The sequence below is a fragment of the Microcebus murinus genome, chromosome 14, assembly GCF_040939455.1.
Source record: "Microcebus murinus isolate Inina chromosome 14, M.murinus_Inina_mat1.0, whole genome shotgun sequence".
In the NCBI taxonomy this organism is placed as follows: Eukaryota; Metazoa; Chordata; class Mammalia; order Primates; family Cheirogaleidae; genus Microcebus; species Microcebus murinus.
The window spans coordinates 23,318,329-23,339,217 of NC_134117.1; the positions used below are offsets into that span (position 1 = coordinate 23,318,329).

The 20,889-nt window shown below is 52.7% G+C and overlaps 2 protein-coding genes and 1 long non-coding RNA gene across 3 annotated transcripts in view; 2 read left to right on the plus strand and 1 right to left on the minus strand.

Moving 5' to 3' along the window:
- Positions 1-20,889, plus strand: part of ATP5MK (ATP synthase membrane subunit k) — a 173,020-nt gene that overhangs the window by 85,410 nt on the left and 66,721 nt on the right. The gene's annotated exons all lie outside the window — the stretch shown is intronic.
- On the minus strand, positions 1,552-6,479 carry LOC142875634 (uncharacterized). The gene is made up of 3 exons (XR_012922942.1): positions 6,368-6,479; positions 4,602-4,807; positions 1,552-1,649 (listed from the first exon to the last, which is right to left on the minus strand). It is a non-coding gene; the product is annotated as an uncharacterized LOC142875634 (long non-coding RNA).
- On the plus strand, positions 6,659-13,708 carry CALHM3 (calcium homeostasis modulator 3). Its single transcript, XM_012773039.2, has 4 exons — positions 6,659-6,723; positions 6,907-7,294; positions 10,208-10,463; positions 12,596-13,708. The coding sequence occupies exons 2-4, from the start codon at positions 7,008-7,010 to the stop codon at positions 13,094-13,096; spliced, it is 1,044 nt and encodes a 347-aa protein (XP_012628493.1). The 5' UTR covers positions 6,659-6,723; positions 6,907-7,007; the 3' UTR covers positions 13,097-13,708.

Here is a 20,889-nt window from a genome sequence, read left to right on the forward strand (position 1 = left end):
GAGATATATATCCTTTTTTACTTAGAGGGATGATACTACACACAGTGTGCTGAACTGCCTGTTTAGCTTATCAGAATCTATTAGAAGTCTTCTCATATGACCACACATACATTTGCTTCATTCTTTTAATGGCTACATAGGTCTCATTTTATGGCTGGGCCATATTTTCTTTAAACAGTCCCCGGCTGATGAAATTTAGGTTGTTTCCAGTTTTGTTGCCATTAAAACAAAACCATAATGAACTCCCTTATTTGTTTTTCTTGGCTACTTCTGCAAATCTATCCATGGGGCAAATTCAGAGCTCTGTAATTACTAGGTCAAAAGGCATGTGTGTTTAAACTTTTTCTTTAAATGTGTTGCCAAACTGTCTTACAAAAACCCTACCAATTTGTCCTCCAACCATTGTCTTATGAAAGTGGCCATTTCTCTAAGCCTCACCAACATTGGGTATTATCAATCTTTCAGTTTCTAAAAAAAAACATGGTAAGTGTAAAAAGGTGCTTGATTGTCTAGTTTCCTGTTTAATCATGAATGAGGATTAGAATCTTTGCAGGATTTTTGGCCATTTGTCTTTCATTTTCTGTGAATATGTGAGCATTCTTTACCCATTTTTCTATGGGATTGTTCATCTTTTGTATTAATTTCCATGCACCTTCTGCAAATTAAGGAAAATAAGCCTTTTTGTGGCACATGTGTGGCAAATACCTTTTTTTCAGTTTGTTATTTTTGTTTTGCTTATTGGTATTTTTGTCCACAGAAGTTTCTAATTGGTATGAGACCTACTTTGTCCATCTGTTCCTCCACAGCTGCTGAGATCTGTGCTCTATCCCTTAAGGCCTTCCCCAGGCTCTGATTAGGAACAAATTCGCCTACATTTTCTTGTATAATTTGTATGATTTTAGTTTTAGTTTTTGTGTTTAAATCTTTGAACCAGGAAGGATTTACTTTGGTATAAAGAACGAGGTGGAGATTCCGTTTAAGTTGTCCCCAAGGCCGGGCACGGTGGCTCACGCCTGTAATCCTAGCTCTCTGGGAGGCCGAGGCGGGCGGATTGCTCGAGGTCAGGAGTTCAAAACCAGCCTGAGCAAGAGCGAGACCCCGTCTCTACTATAAATAGAAAGAAATTAATTGGCCAACTGATACATATATATAAAAAATTAGCCGGGCATGGTGGCACATGCCTGTAGTCCCAGCTACTCGGGAGGCTGAGACAGGAGGATCGCTTGAGCCCAGGAGTTTGAGGGTGCTGTGAGCTAGGCATGATGCCATGGCACTCACTCTAGCCTGGACAACAAAGCGAGACTCTGTCTCAAAAAAAAAAAAAAAAAAAAAAAAGTTGTCCCCAAATGGTCATTATCCAGTTGTTCCAGTGCCATTTGTTAGACAGTCCGCATTCCATTTTCATCCTCTCTCCAGTCCCTTAGGGGGCCACATGGCTCTGCATAGTCACCGAGTGGAGCACACGCAAGGGCCACGTTGCTCTTCCCAGGTCTGGCGGGATCCCACGCAGGCCTCTGCTCTCAGGGAAGGACAGAACGAGGCCACCCAGAGACAGAGACAGACAGAGAGGGCACCGCTGCTCTGCCAGACACACAGGAACAGTAGGCTCCCAGTCCTGGAGAAAAGTGGGACGCGATCCGATGCCTTCCCTTTGAAGGAAAAAGAAGAGAAAGAGAAATCTCAGGAGAGACGGTACTCACAATACACAAAGTAGTAACACAACCGCACCCATATTTCTGAAAACACACACACTACGTGCACACACACCTCATGCACACCAAATATGTATATACATGCACACCACACACATGCATGCATCTGTACACACATGCACGCATAGGTACACACATACATACCCCCACTCACATATCAGATGCAGTGAGTTTCTCCAGGAAGGGGCATCCAGTCCCAAAGAACCCTCTTAAGAACAGAAACTCCAACTATGGTAAAGCCAATGTTTCTCAAATAATATCCAGACTCCCTTTAAAAGAAAAAAAAAGTCTGGAAGACCCCCCAAGAGTATATCCGCAAGACTTTTTTTTTTTTTTTATCTGCAAGACTTTAATTAGAAAAACAAACAGGCTAGGCATGGTGGCTTGAGCCTGTAATCTTAGCACTCTGGGAGGCCAAGGCGGGAGGATTGCTTAAGGTCAGGAGTTCAAGACCAGGCCTGTGCAAGAAGATCCCATCTCTACTAAAAATAGAAAAATTAGCCAGGTGTGGTGGTGTGTACCTGTAGTCCCAGCTACTCGGGAGGCTGAGGCAGGAGGATCACTTGAGCCCAGGAGTTAGAGGTTGCAATGAGCTTTGATGACACCACTGCACTCTACTTGGGGGCAACAGAGGCAGACACTGTCTCAAAAAAAATAATTTAATTTAATTTAAAAAAAGCAAAAAAAGAAACCAAAGACTTATTCTATAAAGACCATCCAATTGCAAATTAACACGTTTACAACTTGCTTGAAAAAAAATATTTAAGTAATTTAAAAGGATGTGTGGGCCGGGCGCGGTGGCTCACGCCTGTAATCCTAGCACTCTGGGAGGCCGAGGCAGGAGGATTGCTCGAGGTCAGGAGTTCGAAACCAGCCTGAGCAAGAGCGAGACCCCGTCTCTGCTATAAATAGAAAGAAATTAATTGGCCAACTGATATATATAGAAAAAATTAGCCAGGCATGGTGGCACATGCCTATAGTGCCAGCCACTCGGGAGGCTGAGGCAGAAGAATTGCTTGAGCCCAGGAGTTTGAGGTTGCTGTGAGCTAGGCTGACGCCACAGCACTCACTCTAGCCTGGGCAACAAAGCGAGACTCTGTCTCAAAAAAATAAAAAATAAAAAAATAAAAAATAAATAAAAAAATAAAAGGATGTGTGAATTTTAAAAATTCTCCCAGAATTAAAAGACCCTAAGAAACATAATAGCTTCAGACCCTGGATCAGGGGAGGGGATTGACAAAGCCTGGTTTCAGGCATATCATGCAGCAAATCTGCAATTTAATATTTAATATCTTCCCATGCACATGAAGTAAAACAAGTCTTTCTCCTCCTGTTCTTTTCTCTCGTTCTCCCTCTCCTAGCAGCAGGCTAGGCTCCAGGCTACAAAATGTGATTCCCTTTTCACCTCGCCAGTTTATCTCTTTGAGTTTTTCTGATTAAAAAATTTTATGGGCCGGGCGGTGGCTCACACCTGTAATCCTACCACTCTGGGAGGCCGAGGTGGGTGGATTGCACAAGGTTGGGAGTTCGAAACCAGCCTGAGCGAGACCCTGTCCCTACTAAAAAAAGATAGAAAGAAATTAATTGACCAACTAAAACATACATATACAAAAAATTAGCCGGGCATGGTGGCACATGCCTATAGTCCCAGCTACTTGGGAGGCTGAGGCAGTAGGATCTCTTGAGCCCAGGAGATTGAGGTTGCTGTGAGCTAGGCTGATGCCACAGCATTCACTCTAGCCTGGGCAACAAAGTGAGACTCTGTCTCAAAAAAAAAAAAATTATGGTTTTTATTACAAAATTTAAAAAATCATTATTATAAAAGTAGACAATTCAAAACTATAGATTTTTTTTTTTTAATTCAAAGCCATCCCCTCACCCTGAGAGATAATACCCTTTAAGGTGTATAGCAGGCCGGGCACGGTGGCTCACGCCTGTAATCCTAGCACTCTGGGAGGCCGAGGCGGGCAGATTACTCAAGGTCAGGAGTTCGAAACCAGACTGACCAAGAGTGAGACCCCGTCTCTACTATAAATAGAAAGAAACTTATTGACCAATTAATACATATATAGAAAAAATTAGCTAGGCATGGTGGTACATGCCTGTGGTCCCAGCTACTCAGGAGGCTGAGGCAGGAGGATTGCTTGAGCCCAGGAGTTTGAGGTTGCTGTGAGCTAGGCTGATGCCACGGCACTCCCTCTAGCCTGGGCAACAAAGTGAGACTCTGTTTCAAAAAAACAAAGGTGTATAGCAAGACAGGTGTGCAAAGGACCCTCCCCACCCTGTTATGTCCCCTGCCTTGGGCCGGGATGGTCCCCTCTTCTGGTCAACAGCCCAGTGGGTGATAAAGGCTGAGAGGCACAGAAGGAGGACTCCAGCTTCCTTCCTGGCTGTGTCCCACCAGGCAGGACACCAGCCTCTCTGGGACTGCACCACACTCGTAAATGTGGTGGTGACTGTCCTCCACGACATCGGGAGACTGGGAGAACGAACTGGCAGTGAGGGGTTTCTTACCTCCTGCCCTCCCCTCAGAATCAGACTGGCATGGCCTTGATGGCTCCCCCCCACCCCCATCCCTCCCATAGGTCATCCTGTCTCCTAGGACCCAGACTAACATACAAATTCTGTACAATAAAAATAAGAAGTAAGGCCCAGGTTTCTGTCTGTTGCTATGTATAAAAAGTCTAGACTACACAGATAGTCATGAAATTTGCAGGACGTATTTAGGGTGGTCTGGCTTAAAGCACAGGCTAAGTGCCCCACACAAAATTCATTTTGCAGGTCCCAGCGGCCCCTCAAAGAGCTGAGCTGTAACCCTTCAGAGGGCTGGCACACAAGTGTCTGGAGAAGGAGAGGCAGTTTCAAAACGTGCCCCAAATCAAGAGTCACCTGGGCAGGTATGGGGGTAGCACTCTAGTCGCCTGTCCCAGAGGCGGCCCTGTGCTCGGGGGGGGGGACAGCGGCACCCAGTCGTTCATTCATGGCGGTTAGCGCTTGTCCCAAGGAGCAGCAGGCAGGCCGGCCACGCTGCCCACGCTGGCCCTGGCACGAGTCCGGAAGGTCACACACAGCCACGGGTCACAGACAGGCAGGCTCTGCGGGCAGGGTGAGGAAAAAAGGTCCGTGGTCTCTATTTTTAGGTTTTCCACAATGGTGTGCTTAATTGGGAAAAACCAAAGATATTTTCATCGTGTAAAAGCTGTTGGAGAGTGGGAGGGAAGGTCAGTGCAGCTGCAGCAGGCGGGATGGGCTAACGTGGAGGACGAGAGGGAGTCAGAGGGACGCCTACCTCATGCGCTCCAGGGGGCTGGAGGGAAGTTGTGTCCGTGACCGTGAGGACTCGGGACCTGAGCAAAGGATGGCAGTGCTGATGCATGAGTTTAACTAAGGACATTACATGGAACTGCCATTCCAGGCTGCCAACGGGTCCAGGCTGGATGGAGCAGGGGTCAGCAGGGTCAAAGCCACCCTGGCCTCTGAGGTTTCCTTGTCTCAGGGGTGGCCCTGGGCTAGGACTGAGCAAGCTGGAAAGACGAAGATGGAGGAAGAGCTGGAGCAGCTGGGGTCCAGGGTGCTTCGTCCAGCCCAGCCCATCCTCCGGGCCCAAGCTGATTTGTGACCTCAGGAACAGACCCAGGGACTTCTGTGGCTGCCTCCACTCCCTCCCCAGGCAGGGCTGCTGACATCAGGACAGGGCCAGTCATAGGGTGGGAAGCAGGCGGGGAGGAAGGAGAGACAGGCAGAAAGAGGCAGCAACACAGAGAAAGGTACAAAGACAGGGAGAGAGCCCGAGACAGGCTCAGAAACACAAACTGAGGGGCAGAGAGAGGCAAAGGGAGACAGAGACAGAGAAATGAGAGGCAGACCTACTGCCCACTCATTTGTTTACTGGGAGCAGACAGGGAAGTAGGTACAGGTGGATACAGGCAGAAAGAGGACAGACCTAGAGATGTTTTATAGGAAGGGGCCCAGCTGGGTGCAGTGGCTCACACCTGTAATCCCAGTAACTCAGGAGGCTGGGGCAGGAGGATCACTTGAGGCCAGGGGTTCAGGGCTGCAGTGGGCTATGATCAAGCCGCTCACTGCCCTCCAGCCTGGGCAACAGAGCAAGACTCTAAAAAATAAGTAAATAAAATAAGGGGGGCCCAAATATCAACATGATGAAGGACAAACATTTGCTGTCACTTCCTGTGTGCTTAGCACCGCACTGGATGCTGCAGAAAACAAAGAGGTGCAGGTGAGGTCCCTGTTCTTGCCAGGCACTACCTAGTTGGGAGATCCAGCCCCACACTTGGGAAAGACTAGCAACAGGCTGAGCAGCCTTTCCCAGGTCCGGATGAGGGCAGGCGCTCCTGCGAGCTGAGGTCCCTGCGTGGCTTGGTGGAGGAGCTGCATTTGATCTGCCTCTTGGGGAGGGAGGATAAGGGTTTTCCAGTGGGGAAGATGGTATCAGCGAAGGTGTGGAGGCAGTAAGACATGTCTGGGTACAGTTAGGAGGGCCTTGAATGCCAAGCTCAGGTGGCCGTGGGAGCCCCAGCCATGCCTGAGCAGAGGAGTGAGGCAGGGGAAGCTGTGCTTTAGGCAGGCCTGGAGGGCATCAGAATAAGGTGGAGGAGGCTCCCCAACCCTCCAGCCCCACTCTTGACACCCCTGACCTGCGGTGTGCTCTCCTTGGAAGGCCTCCCCATCATAGGAAACACTAAAACACAGTTGAAGACCCTTCTCCTGGGTCTCCTCCTCCGGATGCCTTCAGGCAGGGACAGGTGCCCCTCTGCTCCCCGAGCCTGAGAGCCGACAGGAAATCCCCCTTGGCTCAGCTGAGTCGAGTCATGGTTTTGACCAAGATCAGAAAATACACTTGGCCCCATCAGCATCTCTGCCTTACCACACCCAGAATTTGCCTGTCCCCAGCAGGAAGCCCCACCAGCTGTGTGGCCTGAGCGTCCAGGCCCTGAGAGAGGAGGAATGGGCCAGGAAGGGGGGTGACAGGGCAGGGCCCATTTGCTTAGAGGTGAGGTGCTTTGGGCTGGCTGGTCATGGAGGTGACTCACTCCCCAAAGGAGGGAGTGGCACAGGGGACAGTAGGGCTGGGCAGGGGAGCCGTGACAGGGAGAGCCTGCCTCTGTCCTCAGTCCTTGGCTGGACCTCAGGAGACCAGGCTGGGCTGGAGGCTGCTTCCTCTTTGTCCCCTCAGGCCCTTGGAGGAGGAGGAGAGAGAACCTCTTGCAGAACCCAGGCTCGTCCCCAGTGCTCAGGGTCCCGCCCGACGGCTGTCCCCCAGGCCCAGCCAGAGCCATGGATAAATTTCGCATGCTCTTCCAGCACTTCCAGTCCAGCTCAGAGTCGGTGATGAATGGCATCTGCCTGCTGCTGGCCGCGGTCACCATCAAGCTGTACTCGTCCTTTGACTTCAACTGCCCCTGCCTGGCACGCTACAACGCCATCTACGGCCTGGGCCTGCTGCTGGCGCCCCCACTCGCCCTGTTCCTCTGCGGCCTCCTTGCCAACCGGCAGTCCGTGGTGATGGTCGAGGAGTGGCGCCGGCCCTCGGGGCACCGGAGGAAGGACCCTGGCATAATCAGGTGCAGTCCCATGCCACTCGGTGACCCATGGCTTTGCCGGGGCTTCCCCACCCCACAGGCACTGCCAGGTGCACCCCCAAGGCCCAATACTGTGGAGGGCTCCCCCCACCACAGGCACTTCCAGGCATGCTCCCATCTTTCCCCAGCTAGGAACCGCCAGCTCACAGACACCTATTGCCAGTTTCCACTTTGGAAACATTTATGTCTGGTCCTACCATTTGCCACCTCTCTGTGGCCAGTGCTGTGAACACAGGACTGATCCGGGATTCCCAAGGATTCCCAAGGCCACTGTAGGAAGGAAGGGAAAACTTCTGTGTCCTCTGAAGGTTTGCGAAAATCAACTGACAAAAGGCAGATTAACAGGAGAAAAGGCATTCCCATTCATTTGAGCATAGTTTTACATGACACAGGAGCCTTCAGAATGAAGCTCCAAGATACAGGACAGGGGAAACTATCCATTGTCATGCTTAGGTCCAACAAAGTGTGGACAGCCATGTAGAAATATGACTGGACAGGCCGGGCGCAGTGGCTCACGCCTGTAATCCTAGCACTCTGGGAGGTTGAGGCGAGTGGATCGCTCAGGGTCAGGAGTTCGAAAAACCAGCCTGGGCAAGAGCAAGACCCCATCTCTACTAAAAATAGAAACAAATTAATTGGCCAACTAAAAATATATAGAAAAAATTAGCCGGGCATGGTGGCGCAAGCCTGTAGTCCCAGCTACTCAGGAGGCTGAAGAAGCAGGATTGCTTGAGCCCAGGAGTTTAAGGTTGCTGTGAGCTAGGCTGATGCCACGGCACTCTAGCCCAGGCAACAAAGCAAGACTTTGTCTCAAAAAAAGAAAAAAGAAATATGATTGAACAAAAGGGTATGAGCTGATGCTAATAGGCTGAGTAGGGACACCAAGCAAGGCTGTCTAGATTCTTCTCAGCCTCTGTGCAGGATTCCTTCCTTCTGGGTGTGGGGCAGGACCCTTACTGGAATGGGGGCGTCCTATGACCTACAGTCAAGCAAGGTAGGTCAGATCATTTCTTTACGGCCAGTTTTTAGACAGAAAGTCAAGGGGGCTGTTAGAGTATTATTTTTAGGTTTTCTGGCTGTCTTGGGGGAAAAGATTCTGGTTTCTGTTCTAGTTTCTATGGCTAGCCTTGGGGGAAGATGAGGGGCCAGAGACAGGAGGTCAGGAGATGGCCAGAGAAAAACTTGCTTCTGAATGTGCTTCTGAGACCTTCCCTTTGGGGTGTCATTTTCTGAGCCCCAACATCACATTTGCCATGCTGGCCGTGGATTATAACTCACCGCACACATGCGGGCCCATCCCACGACATGCACAGCAGCTTTTCACATGTGGTAAGAAGCAACGATTTGCTTAAAGGCTACATCTCTTTTGTGAGCTCCCCGAGGGCAAGGGCCTGACCTGGTGCACTGTGTCCTCAGAGCCTGGCACTGGCTGGTGCCGTGTAGCAGAGTCAGCTGGTGGGATGTAGCGAAGCGCAGAGCCCCCGGCCGGCTGCACACCAAACCAGGGCTGCGCTCTGTGCTAGCGCTCTGAGTGAGTGCATGGCGTCTCTGGCTTCTCACTTGGGCCCTGAGTCTGTTCCTTCGTCCTCAGGGCCCTGAGGCACCTGAGGCACAGAGAAGTTGGGTAGCTAGACCAAGCTCCCACAGCTAGGCAGTGGCACTGCTCAGATTCAAACACAGACCGACTCCACGGCCCAAGCTGAACGGCTGCCGTTGGTGTTTTGGAAAAAATATCTAAGTGTGAGCTGTGGCAGGAGTGGTTTGATGGACGTTAGCTCACTCACCATCTCCTCTCCCCTACTCCCTGACACGGATGGCTGAGATGTTCTCAGACACATCTAACGTGACTCCATAATAAGTCTCCAATTCCACCTTCTAATAACATTGCCCTCCAAAGAAAACACTGGCGTGACCACTGCCTGTGACATATTTATAATGCCCCCTGGGTGGGTCACGTACGCACACACTATTCTATGTTTTGTGTACAATCCGAGTTAGAGCCAGCATCTGCATCCTGTGCACAGCAGCCTGCTTCAACTTCTCGGGGATGACACACTCCCTGTGACTCAGCCTCGAGGCGGGTCTCACGCCTGTGCTCGTTGCCTTTCCTCTGGGGTCCGGTGCGAGCAGCTCCACTGGGCTCCTGCTCTGCGGCCAGCACCCAGCCCAGGTCACCAGCGGGGCAGAGTGAGTCAGGAAAGGCGCCTGAGGCCAGTCAGAGGGGGGCTCTGGGGATGCCCATGGCAGGGGCGACGATTGAGGTGCTGCCCTTGGGAGCATTTTTGGGTAGGGCTGTCTTAGCGTAGGCTCCTCCAAGAAGCAGGCTCTGGAAAGAATGTGATATGAGTGGGCAACTGGGTTCACTCCTGGGGACCCTCTAAGAGGGTGTGTAGGCCACACCTAAAGCGGTCTAGGAAGCTGGTGTTTAGCCACTGTGCCTGTCCCTCTTGGGCTGAAGTTGATTTGGGGGTTAACTTTTCAGGCTTCCAGCCTAACCCTCTCAGGAGCTGAGAATCCTCCAGAGCCCTGGGGCAGAACAAGGCAGGTGCTTGAGGTAGGAGGCCCTCAGGCCCGCCACATGACTAAAACTATCCCCAAAGCCACAGATGCGCCTGGCACAGGCAGGGCACCTGTGGTGCCTGCTACAAGGCCTAGAGCAGGAGGGATACCAACTCCTCAGTGTTCCAATCCTGGGATGCCAGGGGCCCCAGCCCTCCTCCTCCCTGCCCTCTGTTGCTGAGACCTCCATACTGGAAGCTGCAGCTTGATGCAACCACCACCCCCGTAGAATTTCCCAGCCCTCCTGGGAAGTCCATCCTTGCACCTCCCCTGTACCTTTCCTGCTGCAGCTGAATTCCAATGTCCCTTTATGACCCCTCTTTCCTCTGCTCCCAGGTACATGTGCTTCTCTGTGCTGCAGAGGGCACTGGCCGCCCCCCTGGTCTGGATCCTGCTGGCCCTCCTTGATGGGAAGTGCTTCGTGTGTGCCTTCAGCAGCTCTGTGGACCCTGAGAAGTTTCTAGACTTTGCCAACATGACCCCCAGCCAGGTACAGCTCTTCCTGGCCAAGGTACCCTGCAAAGAGGATGAGCTGGTCAGGGACAGCTCTGCTCGGAAGGCAGTGTCGCGCTACCTGCGGTGCCTATCACAGGTAATTGGGGTGGTCCTCCCCTTGTCCTGGACCTCGCAAATGTCCTGCATTGGTTCTGGGGTGGGGTGGGGTGGTGGGGATGTACAGATGATTCCTGAGGCTCCTCCCCTCTCTGGAGACACAACCCAAAAGCGGGTGGTGCATGGGGAGATTCGGAGCATGACACAGGACAGGACAGTGTGGGGCCTTCAACACAGACTCTCCCCAGGTCAAAGACCGGTGCCCATACCCTCCTGGAAGTCAGCTAGGCCCCTCCCGGGAGGCTGAATGGCAGGAAAGTGCTGGAGATATGTTCCCACAATGCAGGTCCTCCCCAGATGCCTGGCTCCGCACAGGTGTCAACTCCATTATCCGGGGGAAAACCCCAGCCCCACCCCCAGCTCGGACTCTGGGTCCCACCGCCTCCACTCCCAGGGCCCCAGTGCTGGGCTGTGCCCATCAAAAATTATTTACGTGGGTCTTCTACACATGGAGCACCACTAGAGCCATAGATAATAAAGATACAACCCCTGCCCTTTGGGCAGTTTCAGGGTAAATGCAGGCCCACGGTGCAGTGGAGGGAGGACCAGTGCTCAGCATGCACTTGATTCGGTTCAGACTGTGACCTTGGCTGTGGCATTGCCCCTCTGGGCCTCAGTGTCTCCTGAAAAATAAAGTAGGGTTTGGTCTCTTCCACCGAGATGGTCCCTGCGAGCTTTGATGCTCTAGCTCTTCTCAGCTCAGTGAAAAAAGCACAGAATTTGCAGTCAAACCAGGGTGAGTTTTCAGCCCCGTTCAGTTTAGCAATGTGTTTGGTTTTCTGCTTGTCCTGTATGAAATACTCATCTTAAATTTGGTGGTGGTGGGAATATCCTGGAGAGGCCAAATGAGAGAGCTTTGTAAATCGTGGGAATCACATCTCTAAATGACAGGGATTCCAAAGAGGCTTTGTGGTTTAGCGAGTGACTTCTCTGCTCCAGGCCCACACCGCTTGCGAGGCCTTAAGCTGGCCTTGAAGAGACTATGGCTTTGGCGGGTGGACAGGAGGAGGAGGTGTCTGCCAACCTCAGAGAGCTACTTCCTCACTCTTGGCCTGGACACTGGTCCCTGCTCACATGCTGGGAAACTGCATCACTCATGCTCCAGGTCTCAGCCTGAACATCACCGTTCCCTGAGCCCGCAAGTTCAGGTCGAGTGTCTCTCCTCTGAATTCCTATGATGCCCTACACGGTTCTCATTATGACACATAGTCACTCATCATCTGTTTAATTGTCTGTTTCTTCTGTGGGAGCAAAGACAGGACCTCCTGTGCCTGGCACAGTGCCTCCCACAAAGCACAGCAGGGATGGGCGCCCAGATGGGAGGATGGACAGCTGAGCACACAAGGGGATGATGAAGGAATGGATTAAAAAGATGAGGGGGGCTGGGGGCGGTGGCTCACGCCTGTAATCCTAGCACTCTGGGAGGCCAAGGCAGGAGGATCGCTCGAGGTCAAGAGTTCGAGACCAGCCTGAGCAAGAGCAATACCCCGTTTCTACCAAAAATAGAAAAAATTAGCCGGATATGGTGGTGCACACCTGTAGTTCCAGCTATTCGGGAGGCTGAGGCAGGAGGATCACCTGAGCCTAGGAGTTTGAGGTTGCTGTGAGCTAGGCGGACACCACGGCACTCTAACCCAGGCAACAGAGTGAGACTCTGTCTCAAAAAAAAAAAAAAAAAAAAAGATGAGGGGATGGTTGATGGGTGGATGATGGATACATGGAAGGAAGGATGAGAGCATGGGAGCATGAATGGATAGAAGGAGAGGTGGGTGGCTAAGGAAATGGATGATGGACAGATGGAGGGATGGCTGTGAGGATAGCTGGACGGGAAGATGATGGATACAGAGTCACATGAGAGGAAGGGCGATTGGAGGGATGGGTGGAGGTGTGGTTGGATGGGTGGATGGATGCAAAGATGAGAGAATGAATAGAAGGAAAAATGGATGGATGGTGGGTGGTTGGTAGGAAGGATGACTGGATGAGAAGATGAACAGATATGAGGAAGGATGAGAGGGATAAGTAAAGGGAGGGGTTCTGGAACACCTTTGCGGCAGGTAAGGCACCTGTGCCTCCTGGAACACATACCCAACCTTGCGCCTCCCCACCCTCCAGGCCATCGGCTGGAGCATCACGCTGCTGCTGATCGTGGGCGCCTTCCTGGCCCGCTGCCTGAGGCCCTGCTTCGACCAGACCGTCTTCCTGCAGCGCAGGTACTGGAGCAACTACGTGGACCTGGAGCAGAAGCTCTTCGACGAGACGTGCTGTGAGCACGCACGGGACTTCGCGCACCGCTGCGTGCTGCACTTCTTCACCAGCATGCGGAGCGAGCTGCGGGCGCGCGGGCTGCGCCGGGACGCTGCGGGCGGGGACCCCGCGCCGCTCGACCCCCTCGAGCCCCCAGAACCCACGGAGGGCCTGGACAGTGGGAGCGGGAAGGCCCACCTGCGCGCCATCTCCAGCCGGGAGCAGGTGGACCGCCTCCTGAGCACCTGGTACTCCAGCAAACCGCCACTCGACCTTGCGGCCTCCCCTGGGCTCTGGGGGGGTGGCCTCAGCCACCGCGCCCCCACCGTGGCCCCTGGCACCAGGCTGTCCCAGCACACCGACGTGTAGGGACCCCGCCCCTCTAACAAGAGTCCAGGGGATTTCCAGGCCGTGGGGGCTCGAGGCAGGCAGCCTCAGCCTTGCGGCCTCCTTCCTAAAATAGCCCAATCTCTACCGAGGTTCCAGCGTGGCCTCAGGTGTGCTTCACAAGCTAGCGAGGACCCAGTTCCCATGCGGGGCACCCAGGACTGGGTCTGAGATTCTGCATTTTTAACAAGCTCGTGGTGATACCGACTGGTGTTTGGTTGGCAGGCCACACTTTTTGAGTACGGGAGTCTAAACAGATCTGCCTAGGTTCTGGGCCCTAGATGTCAATTCTAAATAATAATAGCAAGGTATGCTTATAGTGTGCTTGCTGTGGTGTCAGGTATTGTTCCAACTTCTCTATGCATATTAACTCATTGTTGAAGTAGGTATGATGATCAGCCCCATTTTTTAGAAGAAAAAACTGAGTTTAAGTTGCCTAAGTTCCCCGTGTCATTTAATCCCAGGAGGCCTGGCTCTCACTCTGAGCTACCACATTAGTCTGCTGTCTAGATAATTTTGTTTGTGTTTGTTTTTAATGTTCTTGGTTTTCCTGCAGCACTTACCAAAGTTCCTGTAATAAATTCTAGCAAGCTCTGCTGGTTGACTTCCTCTCGAAAGCACTAGCTAGCGCCTTTTGCCGGCTACTATAGAGGAATGGTTTTATATTGTCCTGCTGAAGGGACTTTTCTGTGTTGAAATGTCCAGGGGCTGACCCTCCCAGTTCCCACCTTTCCAAGTCCCACAAATTCTGTTTCTAGCAGCCTCTGCCTGGGCCCGCCTCCTTCAAGGTGCAGCTCCTTCCTTGGCCAGCCTTCTGTCCCTCCCCTTCCCACTCACCGCCAGCCTTGTCCCCACAGCCTGCAGGCCCCACTGTCTGCAGCCTGTCCCCAGAGCTCAGCGGGCTCCCTACTAAGACTGCCCCTCCCCTAGACATTCCCAGGACCTCTGGTCTCCCTTCTTAAGACTGCCCCTCCCCCGGACATTCCTGGAGGCCTCTGTTTGCTGACCTTAGCAAGAAGTTGGCACTCTGATGAGGCGTCCTGGGTAGAGTGCAGTGAGGGTGGGTCACGCAAGCTCCAGGTCCTGGGCTGTGAGTGATCCTTCTGCCTCAGCCTCCCTAGTAACTGGGACTACAGGCGCTTGCCAGAGCACCCGGCTGGGTTTTGTGTATTTTTCTGTTTTTGTCTTTACTTTTTTTTTTTTCCTAGGGCTAGAGAGGGGGTCTCACTGTGCTCAGGCCGGGGTGGAACCACTGAGCTGCAGCTATCCACCGGACTCTGCCTCCCAGATAGCTAGGATTACACTTGTGAGCCACCAGGCCCGGCCAAGTATGGGTATGGGGTCTAGCTCGGGGACAAAAAACCCTGAAATGCCAGTGTTAGATCTGCTGGAAAAACTGCTGCTCAATCTCTGGCAGCCCAAACAGGAAGGGTTTGGGGAAGATCTACCCTGGCTGTCCTCTGGGCCTCGGCCCCTCCCTGATGACTCACTAACACCACCACACACACTCATACCCTGCTATCACCTCCATCAGCACAGATGGTAGCCACAAAAAGCAGACCCGGTTCACACTGTGCTTTTCTACTTTCTCAGCACCTTGGGGCACTGCAGGGGCGCCTGGGCACCTTCACCCCCCTGGAGCCCAGGCCCCTCTATCAGATGATCTCTGCACTCCTGAGCTCTTGCCAAGGGACCTTGTGAGATCAGAAAATCCCTGCAGCTAAGCCTCCCCCGACCTACTGGCTGTGGTCAGGCCATGCAAATGTCTGCAATGGCACTGGGGTGGGGCACGATTTAGGCAAAGCAGTTAGCAGTGATAGGGTGGGGGGAATGGGGAGGGAGACCTTGGAGATGGCCCAGGCACGGGTGAGCTCCCAGCCTGGGGAAGGAGGCTCAGGGATGCGTGTGGCTTTGGGCTCCAAGAAAACAGTATCTCAATCAGTAAAAAGTCGCAAACTGCATACAATACTCTTGCTTTCTTATACTGAGCACTTACAGAGCACCAACTGCATGGAAAGCACTGTGCCAGGGCATGGGGATGGGAGAACACACAGATGGCCTGTCCCTGCCCTCGAGGAGCTCACTGTCTGTTAGGAGGGCAGAGATGGGTATAGAAATAATGATAATCCAAAGCAAAAGGTGTAAGTGATATGATGGAGGCAGACCGTGTGCCACAGGAGTCAGCAGGAAGCATAAGGACCCACACTGGGCAATCAGGGTGGGCTTAGTGGTGGAGGTGCCATTTGAATGAGTCTTGAAGGATGGGGAGGGTTTTGACATATGGATAGAGAGATGGAGGGAGGATGCAGAACACCAAAGGAAGGAACAATAAGAACAAGGCCATAGAGTTGGGCAAAGGGCAAAGCATGTTTCATTTACTCATTCAACAGATATTTATCAAATGCCTGTCCTATCTCAACAGAGCTTCCAGTCTGGAAGGGGAGATGGGGACATGATTAGTGAACAACCAACCAAATGGAAGGGCATGGAGTCCAGCCTGGCAAAAGTATAAGATCCTGGCCAGAGGGTCTTGGTGGGGGGTTCCACCAAGCCACGCTCCCTGACTCCTGTACCCAAAACACACTCTGGATCCTCTGCCCTTGACACCCTTCAAATGCATCTTTCTCCCTCTTCAGTCCCCAGATGGTGTGACTTCAAACCCCAAAACCTCTCCGCCATCATCCATCCACACTGCCATCTGTTCACATCCCTGCAAGAGCACTCCCCACCCCACCTGGGGGTGAGGGACACAGGCAGGAGGCTTCCACCTGGCTCCTAAAGACCCTCCTGTTAGGGACAGAAAAACAAGTGAGAGGAAATGGAAATCAGATAAACAGAGAAGAGAAAGCCAGTATAGAAAAACAACATGGAGGAAATAGTTGCAGAAAAATAAAAAGAGGGAATGAATGGTTATTTTAGTCTTAAAGAATGGGGTAGTTAGGCCATGGAATACTGACCACCAGCCAGAGAATGGAAATGGAACTTTCCCCACAGTACATATAGCATAACCTTTAAGTCACATCCAAACATAGAAAGGAATTCAGTCCTAATTATAACTAACTGTTACCGAAACATAAAGTATATAAAAAGAAAAACGTAGATGTAAACAGTGTCTTCTCCACTCCCAGAAACTGTTTCCCCTTAGGAAATGTACTTTAGCTTTGCACCCTTAAACTTTACTGGCAGTATGTGTGAATTCTTCACACATACTTGCTGAGTGTCTGGGCTGGGCTTCCCAATTCCTCCAAGCCAGGAGCCCAAGAACTGGGCAACACTTCAAAGTCCAGCTGAGGACTGAACCAGGATACTCCTCTCGCAGGAGAGCAGCTGCTCTGGGGCCCAAGCTCATTCCCAAGCCTCCACCGAGTCTGGGTTATAGCCCTCCTGACCCTGTCCTGTATGTGCTGCCTCTTCTGAGAGACACAGTGGCCAACTGGGCAAGGCAGGAATGTACTGGAAATGTGTGCTTTGGCTGTACAAGTCCCCCCTCTCGTGCATGGGGGCAGCTGCCCCCATCTCTGCCAGGTCTGCAGGAGGGGGAAAGATGGCAGCCTAAGGATTCAGCTCAGGCATAACTTTATCCTGCTGGCAGCTGGGTGTGAGAGCCAAGTGCTTGGTGGCAAGGTCAGGAAGAGGGATGATATTTGGGATTTGCCCAGGTGGAGGGGATGCCTGAAGCTGCCAGAATGAATACGGCCATCGAGAGAGAGGGGCTAGGCTGAGCACAGTGGCTCACACCTGTAATCCTACCAGCACTCTGGTAGGATTTGCTTGAGGCAGGAGTTGCTTGAGGCAAGAATTACTTGAGGCCAGGAGTTTGAGACCAGCCTGAGCAAGAGCAAGACCTCTGTCTCTACAAAAAAAAAAAGAAAAAGAAAAAGAAAAAGAAAAAAGAAAAATTAGCTGGTTGTTTGGCATGCACCTGTAGTTCCAGCTACTTGGGAGTCTGAGCCAGGAGAATTGCTTGAACCCAGGGGTTGGAGGCTGCGGTGAGCTATGATGATACCATTGCACTCTAGCTGGGGGAACAAAGTGAGACTCTGACTCAAAAAAAACCCGAAAATACAAGGTAGGTCACATGATTTCTTTATTGCCAGTTTTTACACAGAAAGATGGGCAGGGTGGAGTTAGGGCAATATTTTTAGGCTTTATAGCAGTCTTTGGGGAAAAGGGGTTCTAGTTTCCATGACCCCCCTTGGGGAGGCAGGATCCTAGTGTCCGTGGCCAGCCTCAGGGGAGAATGAGGGGCCGGAGACAGGAGGGCAGGAGAAGGTCAGAGAGTCTTTTGCCTCTGAGGCTGCTTCCAAGGCCTCCATTTTGGGGTATTGTTTTCTGAGCCCCAACAGAATCACGGAACTGAGATGTTAAGGATACAGGAATTTCTCTGGTGAAGAACAAGGTAAAGGGTTCCACCGCTGCTCGGTGGGGCGTGGCCAGCGGAGGGCGTGGCCCGGCGCCAGCTCTCGCGGGGTCCTACAGGCGCTACGAGACTGTGGCCTTCAGCCATCGCAGGGCATTACGTAGTGATTTAATCAGGTGTTCACTTTCTAAAGATTCCATGGGCGCCTGTGTGTGCTGCAGAGGGCAGAGAGAGCTAGGGGGCTTCGATTCGAGGGGAGATGAGGGAGGTGGCAGATTAGAGGTGTGTGGGAGGTAGAACGGGCCCCGGGTGTCCTGCTTAAAATATAACAGGAAGACACTATATTAGTCAGGCTAGACGGGGAATGCAAAAATAAAAGGCAGCCAAAATAAAACCAAAATGTTAGTGTCTTAACACAACAAAGATATATCTCTCACTCAGGCAAAATCTGAGGTAGGTGAGCAGGGGAGGGAGGCTGGGGAGGAGGCTCTGTCCCACATAGTCATTGGGGGACCCAGCTGACAGGCACCCCCATCTGTGACGCCACCATCAACACACGGTGTTTACCGGAAGCAGGTCCTGAGACAGGGAGATGCGTGCAAGTGCTTAGTAAGGAGCCTGCCCCCAGGACACCCTGCAAGGCACAGGAGAGGTGACAGAAGGGCAGGAAGAAAGCCAACCAAGGGTAGAGGAAACAGGCAGTTACTGCTGTGGCCACCAGAGCCCAGTCCCACCAGGGAGCTGGGGAGAGCACCCTCCCCAAGTAATCACAACCCAGTAGGGGAGGAAGGGTGTGCTCCTCCACCAGCCTCCCCCTGTCATTGATGGGGCACTAACTGGGCGCCTCCAGGTTGCCTTGGGCCAAACATAATCCCAATGCCTGGAAAACAAAGTCTCAGGGTTTCCAGTTAGAAGGTGGAGGTGAGGACTGGGGAATGCACAGGGCACAGAGGTCTCCCTGCCTCCTGGCTCCCAGCGTCGGCCTCACAGGACAGAGCAGACAGAGCAGGGAAGACGGTAAGGGGTGGAGGTGGGTTCTGCACCAGAACTCGGGGACATGGCCCCAACCTCACGGAGCGGAGGCTAAAAAATGCAAAGAAACGTGGACTATTTGGTAAGCACACCCATTTTGCCCCAATGTGCTATCCCCAGTATGGCTTGGCCAATGCAGGAAAGAGCAACGCTTTATCCTTCTGAGGCAAAGACCTCACGCCTCTGACCGCACAGCCTGCCAGCACGAGAGCTGCCGTAGCAGCAACTTCTTGCTGCTCAATGCTCCAAGAGCTGCTGGCTGACGACAGCGCACACTTGCGCGCCACATGACCACGCTCTCCTACGCAAATTGGGCATTTCCCTAAAGGTACGGCACCCGCTCTCCTCTGGGGCCCCCTTTGCATGCTGCTTTTCATGACACCCCAACTCCTCCAAACCAGAGGGGACGCACCAGCACCAGGATGGGTGCCGGGGCCAGCGGGCGAGGGGCTGGCGCACATCCCACTCTCCCAAAAACGTGTGACATCAAGCTTTTCATTTACATTTAGTCATGACCTGCGAGTTACAGGGGAGAGGAGGAGAAAACACAAAGCATCACTAACAGCACCACAGAAGACCCCTGCTACCCTAGGCACAAAGGACCCCAAGGGGTCTACAGCGTAATCTCTAAAACCTGTGACAATGTTACTTTCCACCACAAAAGGGGCTTTCAGATGTGATTGAGTCAAGACTATTTAAGACTCTAATGATAATCTCTTCAAATGTTTTAAACATCACCCCCTAAAATTTTGGCCAAGTAGATGATAAATTTAAAGCTAATTTTTACAACCATTCAAAAATTTACAACAGTTCAAATGGTATGTAAAGACTCTAACACCTGTCCTTTACTCTCAGTGACAACTGTAACCAAAACTCTTACTATACTGAGAATGATGGATGAGAATCCAATCAAACTGTGTTAGAGCGAGTATTCTAAAATAACATTGCAGTTAGAATCTGCAAAGTGTGTATGTGAGGTTAGAGCAGGCACCCTGCAGCCAGCGTGGGCAGCACTACAAGGGTGCGTCACCTACAAGCAGGGAGCCGTGTGCTGCAGACAAGGCAGATATTCCAGGTGGCCCCCTGCAGCCGCCCCTCCTGGTTTCCTGCGGGAGCCCAGGCCCGGCCCAGCCCCACCCACCACACTGGGGCCTGTGTGCCAGGCCCTGCAGCACCTCGGACCCCTGTTCAGACAGGCACGTGTTGCTGCAGTAGACACCCAGGGACGGTCATCTCCTTTGCTGGGTCTCCTTCATCCTACCGTCCACCTATAAGTGTCCTCCTGGGGGAGCGCCTGATGAGTGTCCTCCAGGGGCCACTTGCCTGGGAGCTTCAGGGGCCCGAGGCCCAGCCTGGTGGCCGAGGGAAGAAATATCCTTCCCACCTGCATCCTGTTTTTGTGCCACACTAGAGTTTCCACCTGCACTAGTGGAACAGGAGAACCTGATTCAACCGGAAGAGAAAAGCCAAAAAAAGCTTCCCGACCCCTCCTCCTCCCACCCCCGTGAGAGGACCAGCCAATTGCACTCCTCCACCTCCAAGCTGGGTAACCTTCAGCTAATGACGTAATCTCCCTGAGCCTCAGTCTTCCCCTCCATGAAATGGGGACACTAGTACCCATCCCACGGGACTGCAGGAGGGTCACGCGAGGAGATGCATGTAAAGTGCCTGGCTGAGGGTTCTACAGTGTGAGCCCTGGTCAATGCCGGTTCTTATCGGTCATACAAAGGACACCCAGACACAAAGACCACTAAAGTGGGTACACGTACACATGGACACACAGACACAGAGGCCCAAAGCCACAGTGAGCTCACACATGGGCACACACATGGAGCTGCCCCACAGAGACGTCCTGTCCGGGGTCTGCCTCAGCCCAGGCCCAGCCCCTTGCCCAGACAGGAGCCGCCTGACCTGAGGGCTGGAACTGACCACCCTCCTGGGAGAGCTGCGGGCATCCAAGGGAGCCCTTTACGGCCCTCCCCTTTGATGTGTCAGTGGAGGGTTCCCCCACCTGGTTCCAGATGCTCTGGAGGCCCCAGCTCCAGGCAAGAACACCCGTCCCCTTTATGTTTTGATCAGGGGGAGCAGAGGTAGGAGGTAGAGCCAGGAAGGGTTTGCCATCCGCAGCCCACAGACACACCCACAGAGACACAGGCGGGCGGACACAGGGCGCCTGCATCCTGCAGCTCCCCGCCCCGGCACCCTGTCAAGTCCAGGTCTCCTGACGCCAAAGCCAGGGCATTTTGTCCTGTGCCACATCTGCGTTCACGCCACCACCCCACCCCCCACCCCCGTGACCAGTACCCCAGCACCACCAGCACTGGCGTCACCGCAGCACCATACCACCATCGTCTGAGCGATGCAGGGACCTTCTGGGATCCTG